Source organism: Calypte anna, chromosome 26 (genome assembly GCF_003957555.1).
Source record: "Calypte anna isolate BGI_N300 chromosome 26, bCalAnn1_v1.p, whole genome shotgun sequence".
NCBI classification, from domain to species: Eukaryota; Metazoa; Chordata; class Aves; order Apodiformes; family Trochilidae; genus Calypte; species Calypte anna.
In genome coordinates, this window is record NC_044271.1 from 3,970,376 (window position 1) to 3,993,668 (window position 23,293).

Consider the following 23,293-nt stretch of genomic DNA (forward strand, 5'->3'; position numbering starts at 1 on the left):
GCTCCTGCTGGACTCAGCACCCCTCTGCTCTGACTTTGTCTTCTTCGTGGTGAATGCAAACAGCAAAGCATGAAATGAGTTATAGTTCCCCTGGGGCAGCAAGCAAATGCCTGCTGCTGTCAGCACCCATGTAGCTTTGTCACTTTGTCATCGTTTTATCTCCTCAGAAGCCAGGCGAGTCAGATTACTGGAGAATTCTCTGGAGGAACAGGTGGGGTTTGATCCCATTATCCTCTCTGTTTCTAGCATGCATTCCATAGAAACCCCGCGGGATGGGGACCAGCGGGGCAGTGAGGCCAATCAGAGGCAGAAATGTAGAATCAGGGCAGGGGGGGCTGGGCTCCCTCAGCATCTCAGCAGATCCTTCATTTGGGACTCCAGTGACTTCAGCAAGAGCTGGTCTTTTCCCTTGGCCAGTTCCTGGTATGTGCAGCTGTAGTGGGTGTATCAGGGTGGTTTAAATGATAAACAATGTAAATATAATTCTCTATCAGATAATACAAAGCTCACAATATAGAGGCATTCTTGAGTCTAAATTTAGATTTACACTCAAACTGTCAGTACTACTGAAACAAATGTAGTAAGTATGCACAAGCATGGAATGTCTACCTCACTGGTTTTTCAGAGCTGTGCTGATAAAATTCTTTTTTGAGGCTATAATTCTATAGTCAGCCAGAAGTGATTGTGCTCCAAAGGAACCACTGTGTGGGTGAACTTTTTTCTTGGCTATTCTAAGAGCAATGTGCTTTTACATGAAGTCAGTCTTATTTAAGAAGTGATATGCAAATTCTGTGTTCTCAGGTCAAGATATAAATAACTCATCAATAACATTGTGAGTGTAATTTATCTGGGGTGTGCTCAGAGTATATCACAATAATGGTGGCAGTGAAACCCAGGGTAGTCCTGAGCTTTGCAGACTCAGAGTTGAATTCCCAAAAAAATACTCCTTGAGCTGAAAAGGGATTGTTCTGTTCCTCTGTGTATCCATTCCCTCTTCTGTGTGCATGGCATTCCTTACCTTCCTACTGCATTTGAAAGTACTGTTATGGAAATAAGCCACTAACAGATTTGTTTGCATAATTTGCAGGATTAGGGAAACCAGGAGTCCCTTCTAGAGTATGTCTGATAATTAATCACATGTATATTCAGCACTCATTAATTCCTCTGTGCAGTGGGGATATTCTGCTGGTGTTTCCTGTTCTCATCACCTGAGAGATGTATGAGCTGTTGCAAGAAAAGTTCTCATCTAGTAAGAACAGTTACCCAGTGCAGTACCCAGTGACCAGACTGGCTGGGGAGTCCCCATCCTTGCAGATGGGAAAATCTGGCAAGCAAGCCCTGAGCAACCTGATCAAACATCTGATTTAGCCCAGCTTTGAGGAGGGGGTTGCAATACATGATCTAAATAAAAGAGGACCTAAGGCTGGTGGTAGAACCTGATTTCCATCCCCTTTCCCAGCCCTAACCATGTCTGACCCCATTGTGCTTGGACCAGGGATTCCTCTGACTTCAGTGAGATTCAGTCCCCAGGTGTTTTGGTTTGGGTTGTTGGATTTTTTGCAGTGCCTGAAATGATCTAAGGGACATCCCCCGGAGCTGCCCTTACAGTTGGAGTTGCTTTGTGCCTAAGGGTAGAGGTGTTGATGGACAGGGCAAGGTGAATGGAACCAACTCAGGAGCAGTCTCATCCATTCTGGGGTTGGAGCAGCCCCTGCAGTAAACTATTTCTAGAATGATGCTTGTGCTTTTGTGGCAGAGAGTATGATCAAAGCAGCCTAGAGGAGAACAAGGAAACATGCTGACAGTTCTGTGTAGGCACAGTCAGGACTTGGGTGCTTTAACCTGCTCTGTGTCCTTTCCCAGAGTCCTGAATCCTGCATTTTCCAGTGTTTGCCAAGTACCTGAAGGAGGAATTAGTTTTCTAGCATGCTTCCTTAGAGGCAAGAGGTGTAAAAGGTTTTGCTCTAACACCAACATTTTTTTTTTCTTTTTTCTCTTCAATCCTTCCCTCCCCTGGATGTCTCTGTTTCCCCTCAGGCCTGTATAGATGAGAACCTGGACATGGTGAAGTTCCTTGTAGAAAATGGAGCTAATGTGAACCAGCAAGATAACGAGGGCTGGACCCCTCTCCATGCAGTGGCATCGTGTGGCTATCTGAACATAGCAGAGTGAGTGAGTTTCAGGCTGTTTGGGGTATTTTTAACACTTTCCACATCTCCATCTCTGAAACAGGCACCCAGGCGATTGGTGCTCTCAGACTTGCACAACATCATGGGAAGCAGTGCTGGAAATAGATGCATTTCTTCTGCTCCTGAATTCTTAATTTGTGAGGATTAGGGTGGAGCCTACAGCTGGTGGCCTTTTGCTTGATCCCAGCACACTGTCTTGTGATTCATTAGATACTCCAGCTCAAATACCAAGCAAAAAGAAAAGCCCAAGGGCTGGCGGGCAGGCACACTACCAGAGGTGTGCAGTGAGGCACCTCCTTCAGCAGCCAGCCCATGGGAAAATTTAAGTATTACCAAAGAGCAATCTGGGATTCTGATCCTCTAGCTGAAGGGAGTTCATGCAAAATGTGCATGAGTGTTATGCCATGAATGTAGCTGTTCTGGTGTAACCCATAGGCAGTAGATAGAGGGCATGCTAAGTGCCAAGGGGAACTGCACCAGTGCTTAACTTGATCTGAGGCCCTGCAAAGCCTCCAGGTTCTCTGCTCATAGCCAGACCTGTGTGAGTAGCAAGGTAGTTATGAAAGAAATGCAATGTTCAGGGCTCCTCAGCCACAGACATCCCAAAAGCATAATTTGCTTTCTTCAAAGTCAGATCTGATGTTTCTGTTTCTTGCAAGACTATCTGACAAAGTAAATAGAAGTAGCTACTTGTTACTTATCCCACTTAAAATTAGAGCATTATCTTGTTGATCTGTTTTGTTTTGCTTACAACACAAGATTCTGGGCTAAGTTTGGAGGTAACCAGGTGAAATTCTGTGGCCTGCTATAGGGAGATAAAATAACCTAGTGAGTACAAACAAAATACATAAGAAGGAAGAGACAATAAATTAAACTAGGAGTTTCATCCAGTAGCTGTTTAAAGAAAAGCAGTAACCTGCTCTAAGTGACTCTCAATAAAGATTTTCTTGGCACAGTTGCTCATTATGGGGTTGAAATAACATTTTGCTTCTCATCTGAGTGTTCATTATGCACACAAAGGACTAACAGTCTGTCTTGGAGAAGATACTGATAACAAACTGCTTGCTCTGCCCCAACAAGCTGCTTTGGGAGTTTGAGAGCTGCTCAAATACATGACCTTGAGTGTTAGAATAGCTGGAACCAAAGAACAGGCAAATGTAAGTGGTAGTTTCCCACCTGAAATAATTTTTCTGACATAAAGGCTGCATTATAGGTTAGAAAATTAAGGGAAACACAGTAGCACTTCATAACATAGTCCTTCATAATATATTCTAACAAAACCAACTAACCAAAAAGAAATCCTCTGTGTGTTGTACTCCTGGAACAATTCTTAACTCTGGACAATCTTTATCAGGTTGTTTTTTCTTCTTTCCAAATGCTAGTTATTAAATGAAACATACTGTTCTTTACAGCTACCAAAAAGGTGCCAAACTTGCATACTGGTAGCTATTGATCAAAAGCAATGAAAAAAATCTAGCAACCTCAGCCTCCTAGAATTCTGTTTTTTAAAAAATGCTTCATTTACTTCATTTACAGAATGTTACCAGTTAAAAGATGTATGAGCCAAAGAATAGATTAATTGTTCTTGAAGGAAATTTTGGTATAGTTATAAAAAGACATATTTGAAAATTGATGATGGCTTGGCTTAAGATTATATTTTTAATTATTTTTTTTTAAATGAGCACAGTTGATCAGATTAGTGCAAGAACATGGGGTATTTACTGACTGTAGGGAAAAAGTGTAGGGTGTTCCTTTGGGAACTGTACAAGAAAGTCGTTTGTTCTGCTACTTGATTTACTGCACAAGTTGCAGTGGGTCATGCACACGAGGGCTAACAGGGTGCTGTGGGTCTCCTTCCCACAGGTTCTTGCTCAGCCATGGTGCCAACGTGGCTGCTGTCAACAGCGAAGGGGACGTCCCGTCCGACATCGCGGAGGAGGCAGCCATGAAGGACCTGCTCCTGGAGCAAGTAAAGAAACAAGGTAAATCAGTAGGAGGAGTGAGTAGGTAAGAGTTAGACCTTTAAGAGTTTCTGTAAGAAAATTCTGTTGCCTTATGTCTGTAGGTGAAGAGATCTGCAATCTGGCCCAAGAGGCAGCAGACAAATTTTGCTTTGGTAGCGGAACAGTGGAACAAATGCAGAAGGTTTGTGGTGTGCAGTCTTTGTCCTTAACAGTTCTCCAAAGCAAGGCACCACAGTACTGAAACCTGATTCATTAGATCTGTTTGATTTAATTCTGCCCTCTGGTATCAGTGAAGGGTCTTGTTTCACTAAGACTTGATAATGCATTGGTGAGATTTACAACCCTGCCAAGAGTAGGAACTGATCGTGCCTGGCCTGGAGTCATCCTTCCCTTGACTCCTGCAGCTCTGCCATTTCCCTTTCCTCATCAGGTGTTCCTGTTTGAGGGACTGCACTCTGCCCAGCTCTGCAAAAACATCACTGGTAGAAGAGACATCCTGGGCTGTGACCCTTTCGTTTTAATTAAGAAATGCTTCATCAGTATAAAATTTTCTTCATACTCATAAAATTAATCTGTGAGCAGTCAAGTGTCTGTACATATGTATGAGAAGTTTAAATCATAAAATCCCAGACTAGTTTGGGTTGGAAGGGACCTTAAAGACCACCCAGTCCCAGCCCCCTGCTCTGGGCAGGGACACCTCCCACCAGCCCAGGTTGCTCCAAGCCCCATCCAACCTGGAGCCTTCAACACTGCCAGGGATGGGGCAGCCACAACTTCCTTGGGCAACCTGGGCCAGGGGCTCAGCACTCTCATAGTGAAGAATTTCTTTCTGATTTCTAACCTAAATCTCCCCTCTGGCAGTTTAAAGACATTACTTCTTGTCCTACCACTACATGCCCTTGCAAAAACTTCCTTCCTAAACATTCTGTGTATGAAGTGCACCAAGAATGTCTTTGAAGGATGCATTTTTCACTGCTAGGTGGGGAGTGATGAACTGAGGCAAACTGAGCTGATATAAACCAAACTATCCACAGGGGAGATATATGGACTGCATGCTTAGTCTGGAAAAGAGAGGATGGACAGAGAGATGTCACTGCTGTGCTCCTCTGCCTTGAGGGAGGCTATAGAGGCGGTGGAGCCAGTCTCTTCTCAGAGCTGCAGAGTGCCAGGATGAGAAGAAAAAGTCATAGGTTTGAACAAGGGCATGATGATCACATATATATATATATATGTGGAAAAAAATGTTTCTGAGGGAAATGGAATGGGCACCCAAGGAATTTGTGTAATCTCCATCATTTGCTTTTGTCAAAACTCAGCTGCATTCAGCTCTGAGCAATTTGATCTGGATTTGAATCACCCTCCTTGGAGCAGGGATTTGAGCCAGGCACCCCCAAAGACTCTTTGCAGCCTACATTATCTTATGCCTGCAGGTTGAGTCTGCACCGTGGTTACTTTTTATTTTTTGAAGCTATGTTAGGTATGGTTAGGAAGCGGTCAGTCCCTTGCTATTGTGTCAGCTGTGTTACTGTTTCTCTGATGAGCTGGAGCTGCCAGTCTGAGAGCTGGTTGTTATTTCTGTTAGTGTCTCCCCTCTTGGAAAGTTGTAGGATCATGTTCCTGCTGGTGAATAGAAACTTCACTTTCTAGTCTGGTGGAATTTGTGACAATGTTACCCCTGTTTTGTTTCCTTTTCCAACCACTTCTAAATAAGCTTGAATAGCCCTTCTCTCATATTAAGTCTGCTCAGGTATTTAAAAAGAATTGTGTCTACAGACAGCATTTATTTTACTTGGCTGTCTAAACCATGTCTGCCTCCTCTCTGCAGTCAGGCTTCCTTGGACACCCAGAAAGACAAGAGATCCTTTATTTACAGGAGTGTAACTTGTCCCTCCTTAAAGTGGGCATCCAGAACTCGGTGTGGTGATAACATGGTTGAAACCTTACAGGACATCCAGGCTGTAACTGTGCCTCAGCTGCAGATATTTTACCTGACACTTCATGGGATTCTGCTTGGCTTTTTCATTGCTTCACCACATTAGTGGCATCCTGCTAAGATACCCTGAAACAACCATCTGTCTCCACTGAGAAGCTTCCTGTTGACACAGTTTAAAAGGATCATAACTGTGGAGTACATGTGATATATGTGACACTTTAAATAAGTGTCCATCTATCTGTGCAGCCTCTCTTCAGTGGTACCTGCAAGTTGATGCCTGCTGGGAACTGTAACGACAGGACAAGTGTGTATGATTCCCCTCCTGGACATTTTCTCAGCCTCCAGCAACTGTGCCTCAAGGAATCCCTGAGCCAGATGGGCTTTCTGTGTGCTCCTGAATCCCCATGGCTTTCCATTTGATGAACTTGGGCAGCCCTTCTTGAGAGCACTCTGCATGTACAGCATTATGCCTGATAGTTACAAATTTGTCTGAGCCCTGTTCTGAAGCCAGCTGTATTTCTAATCTTTGCAACATCCTATGGTAGTGGGTTTCACAGATCAGACTCTGAGTTGATAAGTGTTTTCTTTTGCTCTGTTTTAATGCTAGCCCCCCATAATTTATATGGGAATCATGTCTTTCCTATACTGAAAGAACAATCCATAGGACAGGTGCTCTTCAACACCCTTCTTGATTCTGGGGATTTGTCATCTCCATAGTTTTTCCTTGGTCAGTGATCTGATTAATCTTGTCTGATTAATCTTGTGTGGAGCTGTACTGTACTTCTGATTGGTATGTCACCTCTACACGACCTCATTATCATTTAGACTCTAGTTACAAGAAAAGTCCAGTATAGTTGTGCCTCCTCTTCAGTGACAATTGACACAACCCATCACCCAAACCCACCCAGCCTCTCCACAGTGTAGCAGTTGTTTCCTGAGATGGGGAACTTGTCACTTGTTATCAGAAAGCTCCATACCCTGTGTCTCAGTTTTACCAGATGTATGTGTGTTCATGACCTTTCTTGATCTCACTTCATCTAAAGCAGATCTCTAAAGTCATCAGATTAGTTGGTTTATGGCCTCTTACATCAGAAGTTATTTAGAACTGTGTTTTGTCAGAATCTGATGGTTTGTGGCTCAGGTGAATTAACTAAATATTCCTTTAGGTGTGCCCAGAGCAGGCAGTACTGATCTCTGTGTGCAGCTCTCAGATTGTCTGAATTCTGAGTGAGCACACAGCTGGGGTTGTGCTGCTCTTGGAACAGGAACTTTACAGGAGTTTACTAATATTGTGTGACAAATGAAACATAAGGTAAGTTTAACAAGCATATGCAAGCTTTCACTTGATAATTTCTACTGTCCATTTTAGGTGTAGACCTAGACTTGGCAAGAAAAGAAGAGGAGCAGCAAATGCTCCAGGATGCCAGACAGTGGCTGAACAGTGGGAGAATTGAAGACACAAAGCAGCCTCGGACTGGTGCCACAGCTCTCCACGTTGCTGCAGCAAAGGGCTACTCTGAAGTCATGAGGTAGGAGCTCCTTCCCAGGGCTGATGCACTGAATTAGGCTGGTTTTTTGTAAGGAACACATCTAGCTTTATTGTTGAAAGATTTGTTTACTACTGAGATTTTCAGGCTGCTCTTTCCCAAAAGGCTCTGTAGTCTTATGTGCTTAACCACAGAGGTTCACCTTGGGGACATTCCCTTTCATACTCAAGGCCTTTACAGTGATGAAAGCTTTTCTGAGAGTGAGACAGAAATTAAAAGGCTTAATTTTCACTGTTAGAGTAATAGTTTTAGGACCATCAAGTTAAACAGGATTAGAGAATGTATGCTGAAATTGTACTTTTAAAGTGACAATAGGTGGTGCATGACAATCACAAACACCTCAAGAGTTTACATGGCCAGTGTGGTGGAAAAATGTATCATCCACCCCTGTCTAACTGTCCCCTGCTCCTTAGTGCTGCTGCTCCTGCTGCCATCAGCAGTGACAGAGGGATTTCAACACCTTGACAGTTCTGCTTCTACAGCTCTAGCACTAACAAGCTTATTGCAAATATAATATTTTCCATTTTAGTGTATCCTGGCAATAAAGCATTAATATTTTTACAGGTAAGGTCAAATTAAGGTTTCCAACAATAAAACATTCTTCTCTACTCTTTATGTTTGGGTGGAGCTGCTCATAAACATCAGTAAGGTTACTCTATTGCCCACATTAAAACCCTTTCTGGAAGTGTTTGTCTCTTGATCCTGAATTTCACGGTGTTAAGTGTCTTGATGTGTACAAGCTGTTTCTTACCAAGCTCTAGTAATTTTGTTCTTCTCTGTTTCCTATTTGTATTCATTCATTAGAACTCATAATTGAGTTACAAACTGTGCCTGTACCATGCCCAAGAACACTGATCTCACCCAGCTCATGTGGAATAGAAATGTAATATCTCCTGAATTAGAGGTGTTGGTCCCATGGACTTTGAGTGAAGGGTTGTATAGCCAGTGCTTGTCAGTGGAGCTGTTTGCAGGGTGATTGGTTTTGGACATCTGTTCCTTGGCATTAATTGTTATAATGATAAACAGATCTCACAGGGAGTTGTTTCACTCTCTTGTGTATTTTATAGCCACCCTTTAGGTTCAAATGCAAAGCTTCAGTGACTCTAAACCAAAGGAACTAGCCAGGAGCTAGCTAGCTCCCAAATGAGATGTGGAATTTGTGACCTTGAGTCTCTTAGCAGCTATGTCCCTTCTTTTTGCCAGCTGGAAAATCAACATAAAGTCAGCACCTAATTTAAAATTTCTTTCACAGAGAAGCACACTGCTGCTGTAGGATGGCTGTGTTTTATTTAGCACAGTAATGTGCATCAGTGTAAAGCTTCAGGAGTTTCAAAATTGTTGGTGCCATTCTGGGGTCCCACTGGGTTTTCCCTGTGCTGCATAGTGGTGCCTCTGTCTGGTGGAATTTCCCACCATGGAAACATTCAGCAGCAGTTTTACCAGACTTGCAGAATTCCTCTGTATTCTTCTTCAATATTTAAGCAACATGGCTAGCAGCCAGTATTGATACAGGAGCTGTACATTCCTCTGATGTTTCTGTTCCAGTTGCCAGCACATCAAGTGGGATATTGCTTAGGAGGTGAATAAACACCTAAGAAACTCCTGGCTTATTGTGGGCCATGTTACCTGCTCCATGGCTCATGGTGTGAAGTCATTCTCAGTGTTGCTGCTTTCCTCAGGCTCTTGATCCAGGCTGGCTTTAATCTAAACGTCCAGGACAACGATGGCTGGACCCCGCTGCATGCTGCTGCCCACTGGGGGGTGAAGGAAGCTTGCTCCATCCTGGCTGAGGCCCTGTGTGACATGGACATCAGGAACAAGCTGGTTAGTACACACAGGTGTTGGCACAACATAGGAGATATATTTTCTGGACAGATAAATACCAACTTTATTGCCTACCTCTTGGCCCACGCTGTGGACAGTTGCATGGTGAGGAGCAGCTCTCCTGGCTTCTGCACTGGAGCCTTTAAAAGCATCAGAAAAAAAAAAGCTTCCAGATTTTTTGGCCTGATGATGATTTGCAGCCTTGCAGGAAGTTCAAGTAGACAATGGTACAGTAGAGCAGGCTGATCTCTTTCCTTATTAATACAAGAGTTTCTAGGAAACCAAAAACTCAAAGAGAATCCTAGAATGTCAGCTTGGAAGGGACCTCAAGGAAGGGACCTCAAGGAAAGGACCTCCAACCCTTCTCTTACTGTTAATGTGAGATGTCACAGCACCCATCAACCTGAGACTTGAAACTTTCCAAAGTGGGGCAATCCACCACTTCCCCTGGGAGACCATCCCAGTGTCTGACTGTCCTCATGGGGAGAAATTTTCCTCTTGTGTTCAAACAGAATCTCACCAGGAGATTCGAATCCAGTCTCCTAGTCCTGGCTGTTAGATCAGAGCAGCAGCAGTTGGGGAACTGCATTTCCATGGCTAAGGTTGCTCCAGTTGTGGATTGAGTCAAAAAATCAACCATTGGTGTCCCAGCTTTTCCTGCTCTGGAATGAAGCAATGTTCCCCAGCATTTAGGGGGGGAGGACATGGCACACAATCACTTGTGTTCTCACAGTGTAATAGTGCTTTTTCTGAATATTAACCCCTGCTGTATCCAATACCCTCTTGTCTTCTCTTACTGCACCAGGGCCAGACACCATTTGATGTGGCTGATGAGGGGCTGGTTGAGCATTTAGAAATGCTGCAGAAGAAACAGACTGTGGTGAGTTTCTGACAGATCATTTTCCACCTCTCCAATTACCTTTCCATGCACGGGTGTTCCCTAAGACATATGGTGTCAACAGACACAGGAAGCTGAGGCCCAGCTCTATTTTTTTTTTTCTGTGAGTCATGTGGAATATTTTATTACACCAATATTTTTAATAGCTAGAAATCTAGAAACCTAGATGGCTGCCCCAAGAAGGTCAGTAGTATGCTGATATGCAGAATTCTGTAAACTGGTAAGGAATGTACAGTTCATCTTTGGAATTCTTATTATTCTGTAGTTGCTCTCTCAGCTGGCAAGATCTCACATCTTTTATTAATGAGGGATCACCCAAATCAATTTGGTGTTGGCATCTAAAGAAATATGTTTTAAGAAAGAGATTTGTTACCATCTCTGTTTTTCATAAAATAGGGAAATCATTTGAATGAATGAGAAGAAATTTTATATTTCAGAGAACTCTACAACTGTGATTTCAAAACCATATTAAATGGCTATTTCATAATGCAATGGAGATATTGGAAGGGGTTATAAGCAGAAAGTTGGATGAAAAGGAAGCAAAAATCTATACTGATTGAAGTGAAGCCAGTCATCAATTTAGGAATCTGGGCTTTTGAATGCATTTTTCCTGTTTCATCTAATCGTCTCAATTATCTCATTTGGGTGTTTCCAAAAACCAGACCAACCCCTTTTAAAAAAAATAAAAATCAGAAAGTATCATTTAAGATGTTATGTTCAGAAACAGACATAATGGGAACACTGGTGATAAAACCCAGTCAGGTCTTTTGAGGAACTGGCAGTGTGGGTGGTGGAACTCAAGCTCTGATCACAACACAGCTGCTCTCACCCTTAAATAGCATCCCTAACATTTTCAGAGACTGTTTAAAAATTAATCAGCTTCTTCAGTATGTAGCAATGAAGTACAGATACATACTATCAGTGCTGTAATTTGGATTTCCTCTGTTCTGACTGCACCAGGATTCTGCAGGTAATTGCACTCCTCAGAGGAAAAGAAAAAAAAATTTCAGGAATTTTTTTGATGGGTTTTAGCCCATTTTTAGGTTGGCTTCCCAGGGACTGGCAATCCCTTTTGTTCTCTATATAGTAGCACTATATATAAAGCCTTTCTCTGTTTATTAAATGTTTGTAGCAAGCTATAGTAGAACTGGGAAGAAGAGATGAACCCAGATTTCATCATGCTTTTTTTTAGTGGGTAAGAATTTTTTTATAGAAATGCCATTTTATCATGTGTTTATCATGTGCCATTGTTATCACTTACATAGAAAATGTAACATTTTTAAAGGATGAAATAGGCAGACCTGTAGTCTCTAGTAATAAACTATTACACCTATAATAGTGCATTATTTTGCTTTTGAAATGGCTATGAATCAGATTTTTTTTTAAATCTAACCCTTGTAATGGAACAAGATGCCATCCCTGCTAAAAGATTCACTGTTGTTGTTGGGTAGAAGAGGGGATTTTGTTATTTTGTTTGCTGGAAGTCATTAATTTGATTTGGGTCTGGATTTTTCCCTCTCTGAGCTACCTTTGAATGCAGCAGGATGTGGTGCTGAGGGACGTGGGTTAGTGGTGGCCTGGGCAGTGCTGAGTTGATGTTGGACTTGATCATCTTGATGGCCTTTTCCACCCAAATGCCTGGTGATTCTATGACAGCTGCAGAGTTCTCTGAAGGTTTTCTTAAACTGCAGCATCAGTCTGAGGATGTGCTGGGTGTGTAGCTGTGCCCTTGTGGAGCTCCAGCCCAAGACACCCCGTGCTCTTGCAGACTTGCATCTGTTCAATTGGCTTGTTAAAGAAATCCACAGTATTTTTGATCTAACGAGGTTGGGATGACTTTATGCTGTGCTAATTACTGAGTTGTGCTGAGATGGCTTGTGAAGAAGATTTCTTTTCATTCCTTCTCCAATCTACTTGGACTTTCTGACAGTTGCGAAGTGAGAAGGAGACGAGGAATAAGCTGATTGAAGCTGACATGAATGGGAAACCTCAAAGCAGACTCTTCACCAAGTATGTTTCTTTCCTCCTTGTTGAAAAGAAGCTGCATAGCGTGTGATGGGAGGCAGCATCACCTGTTAGCAGTCAGCTGGCCTCAGCTGGTGTAAAAGTTAATTGCTCTTCATGTCCATTTCATGGTTTCTTTTAAATTTGAGCTCTCTTTAATGCAATTTTGTCTGTTTTTTTAATACGTCCAGCTGAGATCTGCATCTTTGCAGTTCCACAGAGCCATGTTGGGTTGGGTTGCACTAGCAAAAGAGACACCACATTGTTCTGGACTGAGAAATGCTTACAAATCCAGGAAATGTGAGACTGGCATTGGAATCCATGGCAAATGGGCAGTGCTGAAAGTGCAGTTGAATCTGTGGATGGATTATTGTCCTTTTGCTTTTTCTCTATGTGGGAAAGCATGCCCATGTGTTCCTGAGAAATGGAACTCAAAAACTCTGTAGCCTGGTAGTCCTTAGAATTTCTGTATCTTACAGCAAAGAGAAGATTCTTTGTGAGGAAGACACACTGAAGTCCATGGAAATGGAGGAAGAGAACAAGAACTCCAGCAGTTCTAGTTCTGAAGAGGAAGAAGCTGAAGATGAAGTTTCAGAATCAGATGTTGAAAAGGAGTCAGGTAATGTTTAGAATGTCTGGTTCTTATGTCAAACGTGGTGCATAGATACAAAAAAAAGTTAATACTGCATGATTGCACTTTTCTGAGAAGCAGGGAGCCAGCTGTGAGTTTTGGTAGTGTTTGCTTAGCTAGCTTTTGAGCCCTGTTAAAGAATTTTTAAGGAGTTATTCCTAGCTTCATGTAGAAAAATGGATTGTGCTGTAGAAGACCAGGAATTCTGCCCACCAGCATAAGCAACTGCAGCAAAGTGTGCAAGGAAATCCAGGCCATGCTCCTGTACTGCCAGGGGAATGGCATGTCCTGCTGCCTTCCTGAGGGCTGCCTGGGGAGATCAAGCCCTGGGAGGAAACAAAATTGTGAATAAACAAAATATCTGTTTGTCCTCCCTAATGTGCTTTCTGCCAAGGTTTTGCTTGTCTGTGGGGATGAAGTTGAAAGCTGTGCCTGGCAAATGGATGCAGAGTATTGTGCAGTGAGCAGCCAGCCCAACCCCCTTGCAGACAGCACTGCTTGGCCTTGGCACTGGTGTCGGTTTTCATGACCTAAGGTTACTGAGGTCCACAGCACCTCTGAACTCGAGTTTAGTGCTTGTAAAGAAAGGCCTTGGGAAGTGCAATGCTGAAATATTTGGTTTCTTTTTGTTGTAGAAAGGAAGGAAGAGCCCTTTGCCAACCACTCCAGCCATGAAACCAGGCCTAGCATCACTGAGCAAATACCACCACCTGAGCCCAACTCCTTCACTGCATCTGCCAGAAGAGTAAGTGAATTTGGAATCAGTGGGGACTCTGCCAGAGCTTGAAAGCTCAAAGTAGTTTTTTGGGAAACGAATGCTCTGAAACTGATTTTCAAAGGAGGTGTAAGATGTGAATTTAGGAGAGCGTGGTACATGCAATGTTGCTGAAGATGCTGTGTTAACAAGAGTATAGGACTGGTACAACAGAGGACATTTGTACTGTGGGGTTCCTCTTGAATCTCTGAAGCAAATTTCTCTGTTCACAAGAGAAACCTGCTTACTGCAAGTGCTTTGTATCCCTGTCATTTCTGAGATGGCCAATGCCAATCTCTGACCAGCAGGAGATCTTTCACCAAAGCTGGGTCCTGCTGATGGATCAGCAGTCAGTCTGGCATTCTCATCTGAAGTGCCTCTGCCTTGCCAAACTCAGTTGATTCAGGCATGATGATGTTATGGCCCAGTAAGCAGAGAGGATAAAGTTTGCATCTGACTAGAGAGGTTGGCTATGAAAGCTTCTTAAAGGTGAAGTAGAGTTACTGAAATCTTATCTGAATTCTCCAGCTCTCACGTCACTCAGCTAGATGGCACCAGGAGACTCTGTTCTGCTGAGGACTGGTGTCCTACACTTCTAATTTCTTTTTGCATCAGAATGTGGAGCACAGCTATTCAATGCAGGCACATTGCCAAAGGCTGAAGCACACATTTGAGGGGAAAATGTTTCTTGCTTAGTCACAATTATTTTTTTTAATATGCTGCTAAGCTTAACTTCTCATCCAGATCCAATGAAGCAGAGCTCCTCTGGGCATTGATCAGCTCAGGCTCAATTAGCAGGGAAGTATTAAAGGGAGAAGGATACTGAGGTGTGTGGGCAAAGAAGCTCTGTTCTGCAGTGTGTATAAGGTATGGGGTTACCTGGCCACAGAAGGGTTTAAGCTAGAACTGGCCTCTCTAAGTCTGTGTCCCACCTCTTGCTCAAAGCAAGGCCAACTTCCAGTGTCATGTTTCCTTGAACCACCTGAGAATTCAAGTCTCAGAGGAGGGAGGTGCTCTCTTGCTCCTTGTCCCAGTGCAGCATCACTCCTACCAGGAGGTACATCCTCCTTCATGCCAGCTGGGATTTCCTGTGTTGGGCCTTGTCTGTTCTTCCTTCTCCTTTCACTGCAGACTGTTGAGAAGTCTGGTTCTGTAGCTCTGCAAACCCCACCTCCCAAGTAGAGAAATTAAATCCTTTCTGTGCCTTGCCATTTCCATGCTAAACAAGCCAGGCTGTTTAGTGTGGTGTGCTCCAGCTCCCTGATGATCTTAATGTCTTCTCCTGGACTCTCTCCAGTTTGATCTGTGTAAGGGTTTTATTTGCAGCTAGTCCCAAAAGAGTCAAATACTTTTTTTTTGTTGTTTTCTGCCTTTAATGAATAATTCCCCCTTCCTAAGCAGGTGCTAATAAAGGCTTCCTTGTTCCCCATACTCTTTCTGCAAAGCTGGAGGAGGGCTTTGTGTAGGCAAAGAGAGCTGCACAATGACACAAGATTGCTTTCATCATCTGTCCTTGGGGATGAGTTTGCATCCCTGTGAGTTCACCTTGAGCTGTGTCCTGTAATTAAAGCTAAGCAGGAAATCAAAGTCAATCCATCTTACAAGTGTAGCCCAGCAAAAACTGGAGCTTGTGGAAATGCTTTCAGAACTTAGACTGTGCCTTGCAGTGCTCTTACTTCTTGCAAATGTCCCTTTTTGTCCTCTGCAGTTCAGTTGGCTCAGCAAGTCAGAGGAGCAGAAGGACGAGTCCCCTGCCTCGTGGCGGCTGGGCCTGCGGAAGACTGGGAGCCACAACATGTTGAGTGAGGTCACAGCTACTCAGGAGGCTCAGAGAGAGAAAACTTCTTCCATCTACCGCTCCTCATCCAGTCCTCGGATATCTGCACTGTTAGACAGCAAGGAAAAGGTTTGCCTTTCAGCAGAGCTGTTTCAGTGCATCCCAGCTGAGCAGGCTTTGCCTCACAGGTTTAGGACCCTTTCCCTTTTGTTTTGTGTTATTGCTTGGTTTTGTATCCATAACAAATTTGAGTCTTTTTCATTCTTTTTTCTTTTGTCTTCTGAAAATTATTCCTATCTTATCAGTCATTCCTGCAGAACTGGAGTTTGTTGCCCATTTGACCTAATTTCTGTTTGGTTTGGAGTGAGCTGCCAGTGAATTAGGGCTGCTGGTCTGGCATGGCCTGTTCTTTTGCAGAAAATAACTACTCCAGAGAGAAGCTCATTCCTGCAGTGGAAATTCTCCTTCATTGCCATCTCTATGTATTCTTCCTGTAGCCACCAGCTGTATTTGTGAATCCCATCCCAGGTATTCACTAGCTGTAGCTTTGCTACCCTTGGGGAGATGCCCCATCCCTGAAAACATTCCAGGTCAGGTTGGACGGGGCTCTGAGGAACCTGAGCTAGTTGAAGTTGTCCCTGCTTACTGCCGGGGGGTTGGACTGGATGAGTTTTAAAGGTACCTTCCAACCCAAACCATTTTATGATGCTCTGGTTTATAACTACTTCTAATTAGAAGCTGTTTTTATTCACTGGTGTGCTCTTCAGGAAATAATTTTCAGAATGGATATTTTTATTCTGTGGTGTGTGTTGCCTAAGGAAATGCCTTAAACCACTTGTTCTTAGAGAGGAGAATGCTTCCTTAGGTGAAGAAATTTGAACATTATTTAGTTGTCACTGAACGTGCTGGAAGTGTAACAGATAAGCATTTTTTTTTCACAGAATGTTAGGGCTTGGACGGGACCTCAAAAGATTGAGACCAACCCCATTTTTACTTCCTTTGCTTCACCAGGATAAAGACAGCAAGAGCTATCTTGCCACAATAGCCCCCAGAAGAATAAGCAGTACAAGTGATATAGAAGAAAAAGAAAACAGGTGAGACTGACTGAACATAATGCCCAGCTTCTCTCCTTTGGATAGTTCTTTGGAATACCTTTTTTCTCTATTCTTGCCTTATATATTCTCTCAGCAGTTCCAAGTACATGAGAATTCACAATATCAGGAGCTGTCTCTGATCTATAAAAGTTGCTATCCGTTCAGGTGAGCTGGGCAGCAGGCTGGCTGCTCTACCCCTTACCTCATGTACACTCTCCATGCAGGAAGTCAGATTTGGGCATACTTCTTCCTATTATATGCAAGTGCCTCACTTTGTAGCTGACATTTACACTTGTCACTTGCTCAGTGGTCACCTTCAGTCCCTGTGTTCACATATCTGTCATTTTAGGATTCACTGGAGTCTGTGAACTCCCTCATGCAGGGAACTGTTTCCATTGCAGGGCTGGTTTTATGGTTGCCCCTGGACAGAACAGCACTATAAATGGGATAAATATCTAGTATTTCAGGATGTATTTGAGGAGCTAATCTGTACAAACAGATGCCTCACAGTTTGTGCTAGAAGGAGTAAAATTTGAGCTTAGCCTCATTTCCAGCCACCCCCACAGTCACAGCAGAAAGGCATGGACAGAGAAGCCTTTGTGCACTGTGACTGTTGGGAAGCAATCACTGCAGATGACCACCCTGAGAGAATTTCAGCCCAGTTTGAGATTCTTTGCTGATCTTTTGCTGGAACCTCCCTGCTGTGTTCTTCCTAATCTCAGGCAGTCACTGTGATTTGGAGTTCACCGGACAATTTGTGTCTACTGATAAGCTTGAACAGTTTTGGCAGTGGCTCCTATTGAGTGGCATTTCCAGCTGACTGCTGAGAAGTGTCCTCTGCCTGGTAAAGTAGGGAATGAGAAGTGGCCTGCATGAACAGATGGTGCCCAGGCCTACTGGGTAGTACAGCTTTTTCTCAGTATTTTTTCTTTTCAAAACAGCTGAGTTTCACTTCATGGAACTTACAGGTCTCTCAGAGTGCATCAGCATGGACACAGCAGTTGAAAAATGAAAAATAACTGCAGGCTGACAAGTGCATTTGTGTTGCATTACAAGTTTGAGGTTCTGTCCAAGACCAGAACAGAACCTCCTGCCAAAGCTTATGTTAGGAAAGGAACCCTGATTTCAGATAACTGTCATAAATAGGACTACTAGTAATATCATAGAATCATAGGAAGTGAAGGTTTGGAAGGGACCTCAAAAGATCACCTGGTCCAACCCCCCTGCCAGAGCAGGGTCACCTGCAGGACGTCACACAGGGACACATCTGGGTGGGCTTTGAATGTCTCCAGAGAAGGAGACTCCACAACCTCCCTGGGCAGCCTGGGCCAGGTCTCTGTCACCCTCACAGTGAAAAAATTCTTCCTAATATTTATATGGAACTGGCATATTATATGGCAGTTATATATATGGTTATAAACTGCCAGTTTGTAACCATTGCCCCTTGTCCTGTTGTTGGTCACCCCTGGGAAAAGCTTGACTCCATCCTCCTGGCACTCATCCCTTACATATTTAAAAACATTGATGAGCTCACCCCTCATTCTCCTCTTCTCCAAACTGAAGAGTCCCAGGTCCTTCAGCCTTTCCTCACCAGGAGATGTTCCACTCCCTCAATCATCTTGGTCACTCTGCCCTGGACTCTCTTAAGCAGAGAGAGCACCCCAGGTGCCACTGTCTTCCTGGGCACATTGTTGGCTCATGGGGATCCTTCCACCCACCACCACCCCCAGGTCCCTTTCACCTCTACTGCTCTCCAGCAGCTCAGTCCCCAACCTACACTGCTATCTGGGGTTGTTCTTTCCCAGATGCAATATATTGATAACTTGTCAAGTAGTTTTAGGTATTGCCAAATATTTTGTTTTCTACTGCTAAGTATAGCAAAAGGTTTGCCAAGCTGAATGGTTTTATTGTCATTGCCTGGATACCTCAGAGAATAAAAACTGCCCCTGCAGTTGCAGTGTCTGTGTGTGTGTGGAATGTTGTTTGAAATGAGAGAGCAGAGAGAATATCAAATGACATTCTTTATTATGTTAAATTATATTTATGGACAATCTAAATTTCAATTGCAAATATTTCTGATTAAAAAGGATCCTCTTCCTCTTTATGCAGTACAGAGGTACATGGGGTACTTCTCTAGTCATACAGCTGGCACTTGCAAACTGATGCTAAGGCCAGAAGAGGTGGTCAGCGAGTTGTGCCACCTGTGAACAGCAGTGCCTGTAGGTGTGAGGGAAGCATTCATGTTGTGTGAGTGTAAAGGAGTCAAAAGCAGACTCCAGAAGTTCTCCTAAACAAACTTTGTGCTCTCTCCTGCTTTAGAGAATCAGCTGCTAACCTGGTGCGGAGCGGCTCCTACACCCGGCAGCCCTGGAGGGAGGAGTCCAAGGGGAATGAACCTCCCCACTCTGGGGCACCTACAACCTATGTATCTACATACTTGAAAAGGTGTGTCCTGTTCTGTCTTACATGGGTTCCCTGGCACTTCTAATCTTAACATTCCTCCCAAATTTCAGCCTCCTGCTTGCTGCTTATTGCATGAATGTAACTGGCCATGGGACCTTCTGCTGAGAGCAGGAAACGAAAATTAAGATTTGCTGACATCTGTCATGTTAAATAGTACTTTGAAAGGCCATCATTTTTGTTGATTTGTAAATTGCTGAAATTAATTTAAGTACTCTTTTCCCACAACTCAAATGCTAAGTGCTTTCTGGCTTTTATGCTAGTATTATAGTTAGATAATAAAACAAAAATTGATCATAAAAAGAGAAAAAGGTAATTACAGTCTGAAAACATTGTTCAGATAGCAATTGACAGGTAAGTTATAGCTTATCTCTAATTTTGGTTTATATGAGTCTATATTTGTTACCATCATTATCAGAAATATTTGTGCATACCTTACAGCACTTGCTAAGGGGAAAGACTGATGCTTCCAACTCTTTTCTTGTGGCCGTAAGGAAGCACACTCTGCATAGTGGATGAGAAATTGTAGAGGTTGATTGTTTGTAAACTAGCCAGGCAGAATCAGGAGAGCAGTGCTGTGCATAACTTGTGTGAGTGGCAGGATCTTTTACCCCTTTAGAAGGGAGAGGCTCAGTTTCCTTGAAGTACCAGATAATGGCAGTCTCTGAATGAGGTGAATGAAAGCCCTGCTCTGTTAAGGCAATAATACACCTCTGACTTTTCATCTCAGTCGTGAGAAGGAGGATCAGCCCTTTGTGCAAGCAAAGTACCATCACCTCACCTTTATTTTAGCTAATACTGGCAACCAGCGAAACAGCAGGAATAAACCTGTCATGCTGCAGAGCCAGTTGAGCTGTGCTTAAGGAAAAGGGCAGGAATATTTCAAGGTTTTAGATTGTATTTCACCTAATTCTAGACCCTGAGCTAAATAACTGTCCTGAAGATGAAGCAGTTGCTTTGAGGTACTTGGGAAGTGGCAGATTTTTTTCTGTTCTAGTATTTATGCTGGTAGAGGGAAGTTGTGCTCAATCCATCCAATTGCTGAGCACATACAGACCCATTCCCACAAAAGGTGAAACAGATAGCCCCTTCAAGCAGTGAGCTTCTCCTGATCTGCTGATCCATTCTGGTGACTTCACATCTATCCTGGGACATGATGACAAGCCAGCCTCCATCACTTGTCCCTTCTGAAGGCAGCTTGACAAGCCACAGCTGATTACATTGGAAAAATCACACCTCTTGCAGCTGCCATGCCTTACTGTTCCCTGGTCTGAGAGACAGCCCAGGCCCTCACGTGGCTGTCTGCTGAAATTTTGCAAACATTGCCTGTTTATCTCTCCTAATCCAGAGACAGATTTAGTATTACATCCACATAGCTGTACTGTATTTCCTTGGTTAAACTGTACAGAGACTAGCAGAGGGGTTGGCTGGCTGTGGCCACTAGCCCAAAACCTCTCAGAGCCCTGTTCTGACAGCCTGTTCTTCACTCTAGTGCATGCTGGCCTTCAAGCAGCCAGCTGACTTTGCCTGTATATGAAAGGATTTGGAGGAAAACTGGCACAGCATATGGAGTTAATTCAGCATTCTTACTTTGCCATCATCTGTAGGTGTGATACCTCACAGGAAGGGGCCACACACCAGAATGAAATCAGTTTTCCACACAGTTCCTCCTTCATTTTACATAGTCCCATATTTGCCTTCTTGCTGCTTTTGTTCACATGAAAACCATCACAGCAAGTCAGGCTGGCAGCTGGCTGTCCAGCTCTGTTTCTGACAGCAACTGATCTTGGAGGACAGGTTCTGAAAGCTTGGAAAATACAAGAGCAGGCACTCTCCTTGCTTACAGCAGTGATGGATTTGGGAGCCAGGGGTTCACTGTTGTTCTTAATAGCCAGCATCCTGTGGGCAGCATCCATGAGCAAATCCTGTTTGGATCTCTGCATTACCCTATGGCAGTGTGTTCAGAAAATATAGTTACATGTTTTGTGCAAACTTTTATTTATGGGAAAGCTCTTAAGGTCTTGAAGGTTTTTGAGATTTTGAATGCTACATGTCTTAGATGTTTTCAGAAGTATTTCTTTTCATCATTTGAAATGTTTCTTTCCATTCTGTTGCTCATTCCCTGATGGTTATGTTATGGTGATTATGTTAGAGAAAGAGTAGTAGTGTGTCAGTGCCATTTTTTTTTTTTACTTCTAATGTTGATTTTTGCATTATTTTAAAAATGTATTTATTTATGCATAAATTCATAATCCTTCCTTTTACAGATTCATAGGAACATAGCTGTTAATGAACAAGACTCCCTAGCTAACCTTTTCCTTGCAGCTTTTTGGTCCTGTGAACATTTGAATTAATGTCTTAGAGTCTTCCTCAGACTGTGCAGTGCCACCCATGCAATGTGACAGGGTGGGGAGGTGAACTCCTGTAGAGCTGCCTGTGCCTGGGCTCCCTTGTGAGCAGGAGTGTGTATGTGATTCCTCAGCACCTCACTTCTCCACCCCAGGGCATGTGCATGCAGGAGCTGCCACAACACCATCCCCATGCTCTCCTCTATTCCTCCTCCTCTTTCCCCTTTCAGCTCCTTTACATCTCTGCTCTCAGGCACCTGGTGCTGCTTCCATCCTCTTCTCTCCCCTTTTCACCCATTACCTTTCCCTTCTGGCAGCCAATCCTTGTCAGATCTTAACTCTCCTGTGTCCTCCCTTCCTGACCAAGTTCCTTCTCTTTTCTGCAGCCACCCCTCATCCCCAACCTCTCTGCCTTGGTCTCTCCTAGGATGGTGCCACATCAACCCTGCTCCCTTCAGGGTTGCCACCACCTTTTCCCCCTGCCACTCCTCTTGTTCCTTCCCCTGGCACATGCTCCACTGCCATCAGCTCCTCAGGACAGTGATTTCTGCAACCTCACAGTTGCTCATCCTGCACACCCACTCTAGCCAGGCTCAGCTCCCTGCTCTCACCCTGGTCCCAGCCCATCTTCAGGGCTCAGCCTTTTCCTCTGGTGCAGAGAGCCAAGAAGGAGGCACCTGCTCCCAACAGGACTTCCCTCCCCCCCTGCTCCAGGCAGGGCCCAGCTTTCCAGAGGAAGTTTTGTTTAGGGTCCAGTGGAGGTTGCTACCTGGTGACATAACTTGCTTGTTCCTCTGTGACCTGGATGTGGCAAGAAACCATCAACTGAAGAGCCCCAATGTCAGGTTCCTTCCCATGGAGGACTTCCAGGGTGCCCTGTTCTTTCCTTGGGCTGCCTGGGGACCAGCTGCTTGTCCTGGGCTGGCTGGGCCCTTGGCAGAGAGGGCTGGTTTGTAAATTGGGTGCCTCTGTGAATTGGACTGGATCCTTCCTGCAGCCTTCTGTCCCTGGCTGCTGTCCTGTCCCTTTCAAGTTTTATTTCAGCCTCAGGCTGCTCTCTCTGACTCTGATGCTGACTGTCCCTGGTGTTCTCATAAACCTACAGCTCTTGGTCCTGGTCTGCTTTTCCTCTGTGTTAGCTTTTATTCCTGGTGCAACCACTTTCCTCCATGTGCATGGGAGTCGTGAAGATGCAGGAGATGAGAGGCAGCTCCCAGCCTTCCCACCCTTTGATCCTGCAGACAGCCCAGTCTGACCAGTAGCAACCAGGAATACCAGTTGCTGGAAAAGGTGTGGCAGGGTGCTAGATCACAGGTGCCTGCTCATTTGCTCTGTGCAGACAAGGAGCAGCCTGGATGTGAAGCTCAGCCACGTGCAATAAAGGAGATTTTGTCAGATTTCATCAATCTGGTTCTGGAGGTGTGCAACTGCAGTGGCTTTTCTCTGATGTAGCAAAAGGTACATCCTTGTAGGAGAGCCCTTCTCCTGTTCTCCTGTCTCCTCTCCAAAGTTTAAGTGCTTTTATTTACCAACAGATTTTCAGTAAGGTTTTGAGGTTTTAAATTGGCAGAATGTGAATTTCTCTTGCTCATTCCTGAATGGTTTTTTGACAGTTTCATTAGCTTTTTTCTGAAATTGCAGAGTTTGTGCCCAATGTGGCTTAAAAAGAATTGAAACTCAAACTAATCATTTTTGCCAGAATTTTAAGCCACTAAAAACAAGTTCTTAAGCTTGGAAGTCCTGGGCATCCATCTCTGGCAGTGATGCAGCCAGACCTGCTTATGTCCTCCTGCTTTAAGCAACCTCATCCTTGCTCGTGGTTCCTCCCTTCCCAGGGGTGCTCTGTGTGCGCCGCTTTCGCTGCCCTGAG

General features: G+C 44.0%; 1 protein-coding gene across 5 annotated transcripts in view; it reads left to right on the top strand.

The window, feature by feature from the left end:
- PPP1R12B (protein phosphatase 1 regulatory subunit 12B) overlaps positions 1 to 23,293 on the top strand; it is a 100,383-nt gene that overhangs the window by 22,339 nt on the left and 54,751 nt on the right. For all 5 annotated transcript variants that reach the window (XM_030465386.1, XM_030465387.1, XM_030465385.1 and 2 more), the window contains exons 2-12: positions 2,038 to 2,168; positions 4,053 to 4,171; positions 7,456 to 7,615; positions 9,313 to 9,457; positions 10,263 to 10,337; positions 12,286 to 12,365; positions 12,839 to 12,978; positions 13,626 to 13,735; positions 15,453 to 15,650; positions 16,533 to 16,615; positions 18,935 to 19,060. In XM_030465386.1, the coding sequence (XP_030321246.1) occupies positions 2,038 to 2,168; positions 4,053 to 4,171; positions 7,456 to 7,615; positions 9,313 to 9,457; positions 10,263 to 10,337; positions 12,286 to 12,365; positions 12,839 to 12,978; positions 13,626 to 13,735; positions 15,453 to 15,650; positions 16,533 to 16,615; positions 18,935 to 19,060 (1,367 nt within the window). The remainder of the gene's footprint in view (positions 1 to 2,037; positions 2,169 to 4,052; positions 4,172 to 7,455; positions 7,616 to 9,312; positions 9,458 to 10,262; positions 10,338 to 12,285; positions 12,366 to 12,838; positions 12,979 to 13,625; positions 13,736 to 15,452; positions 15,651 to 16,532; positions 16,616 to 18,934; positions 19,061 to 23,293) is intronic.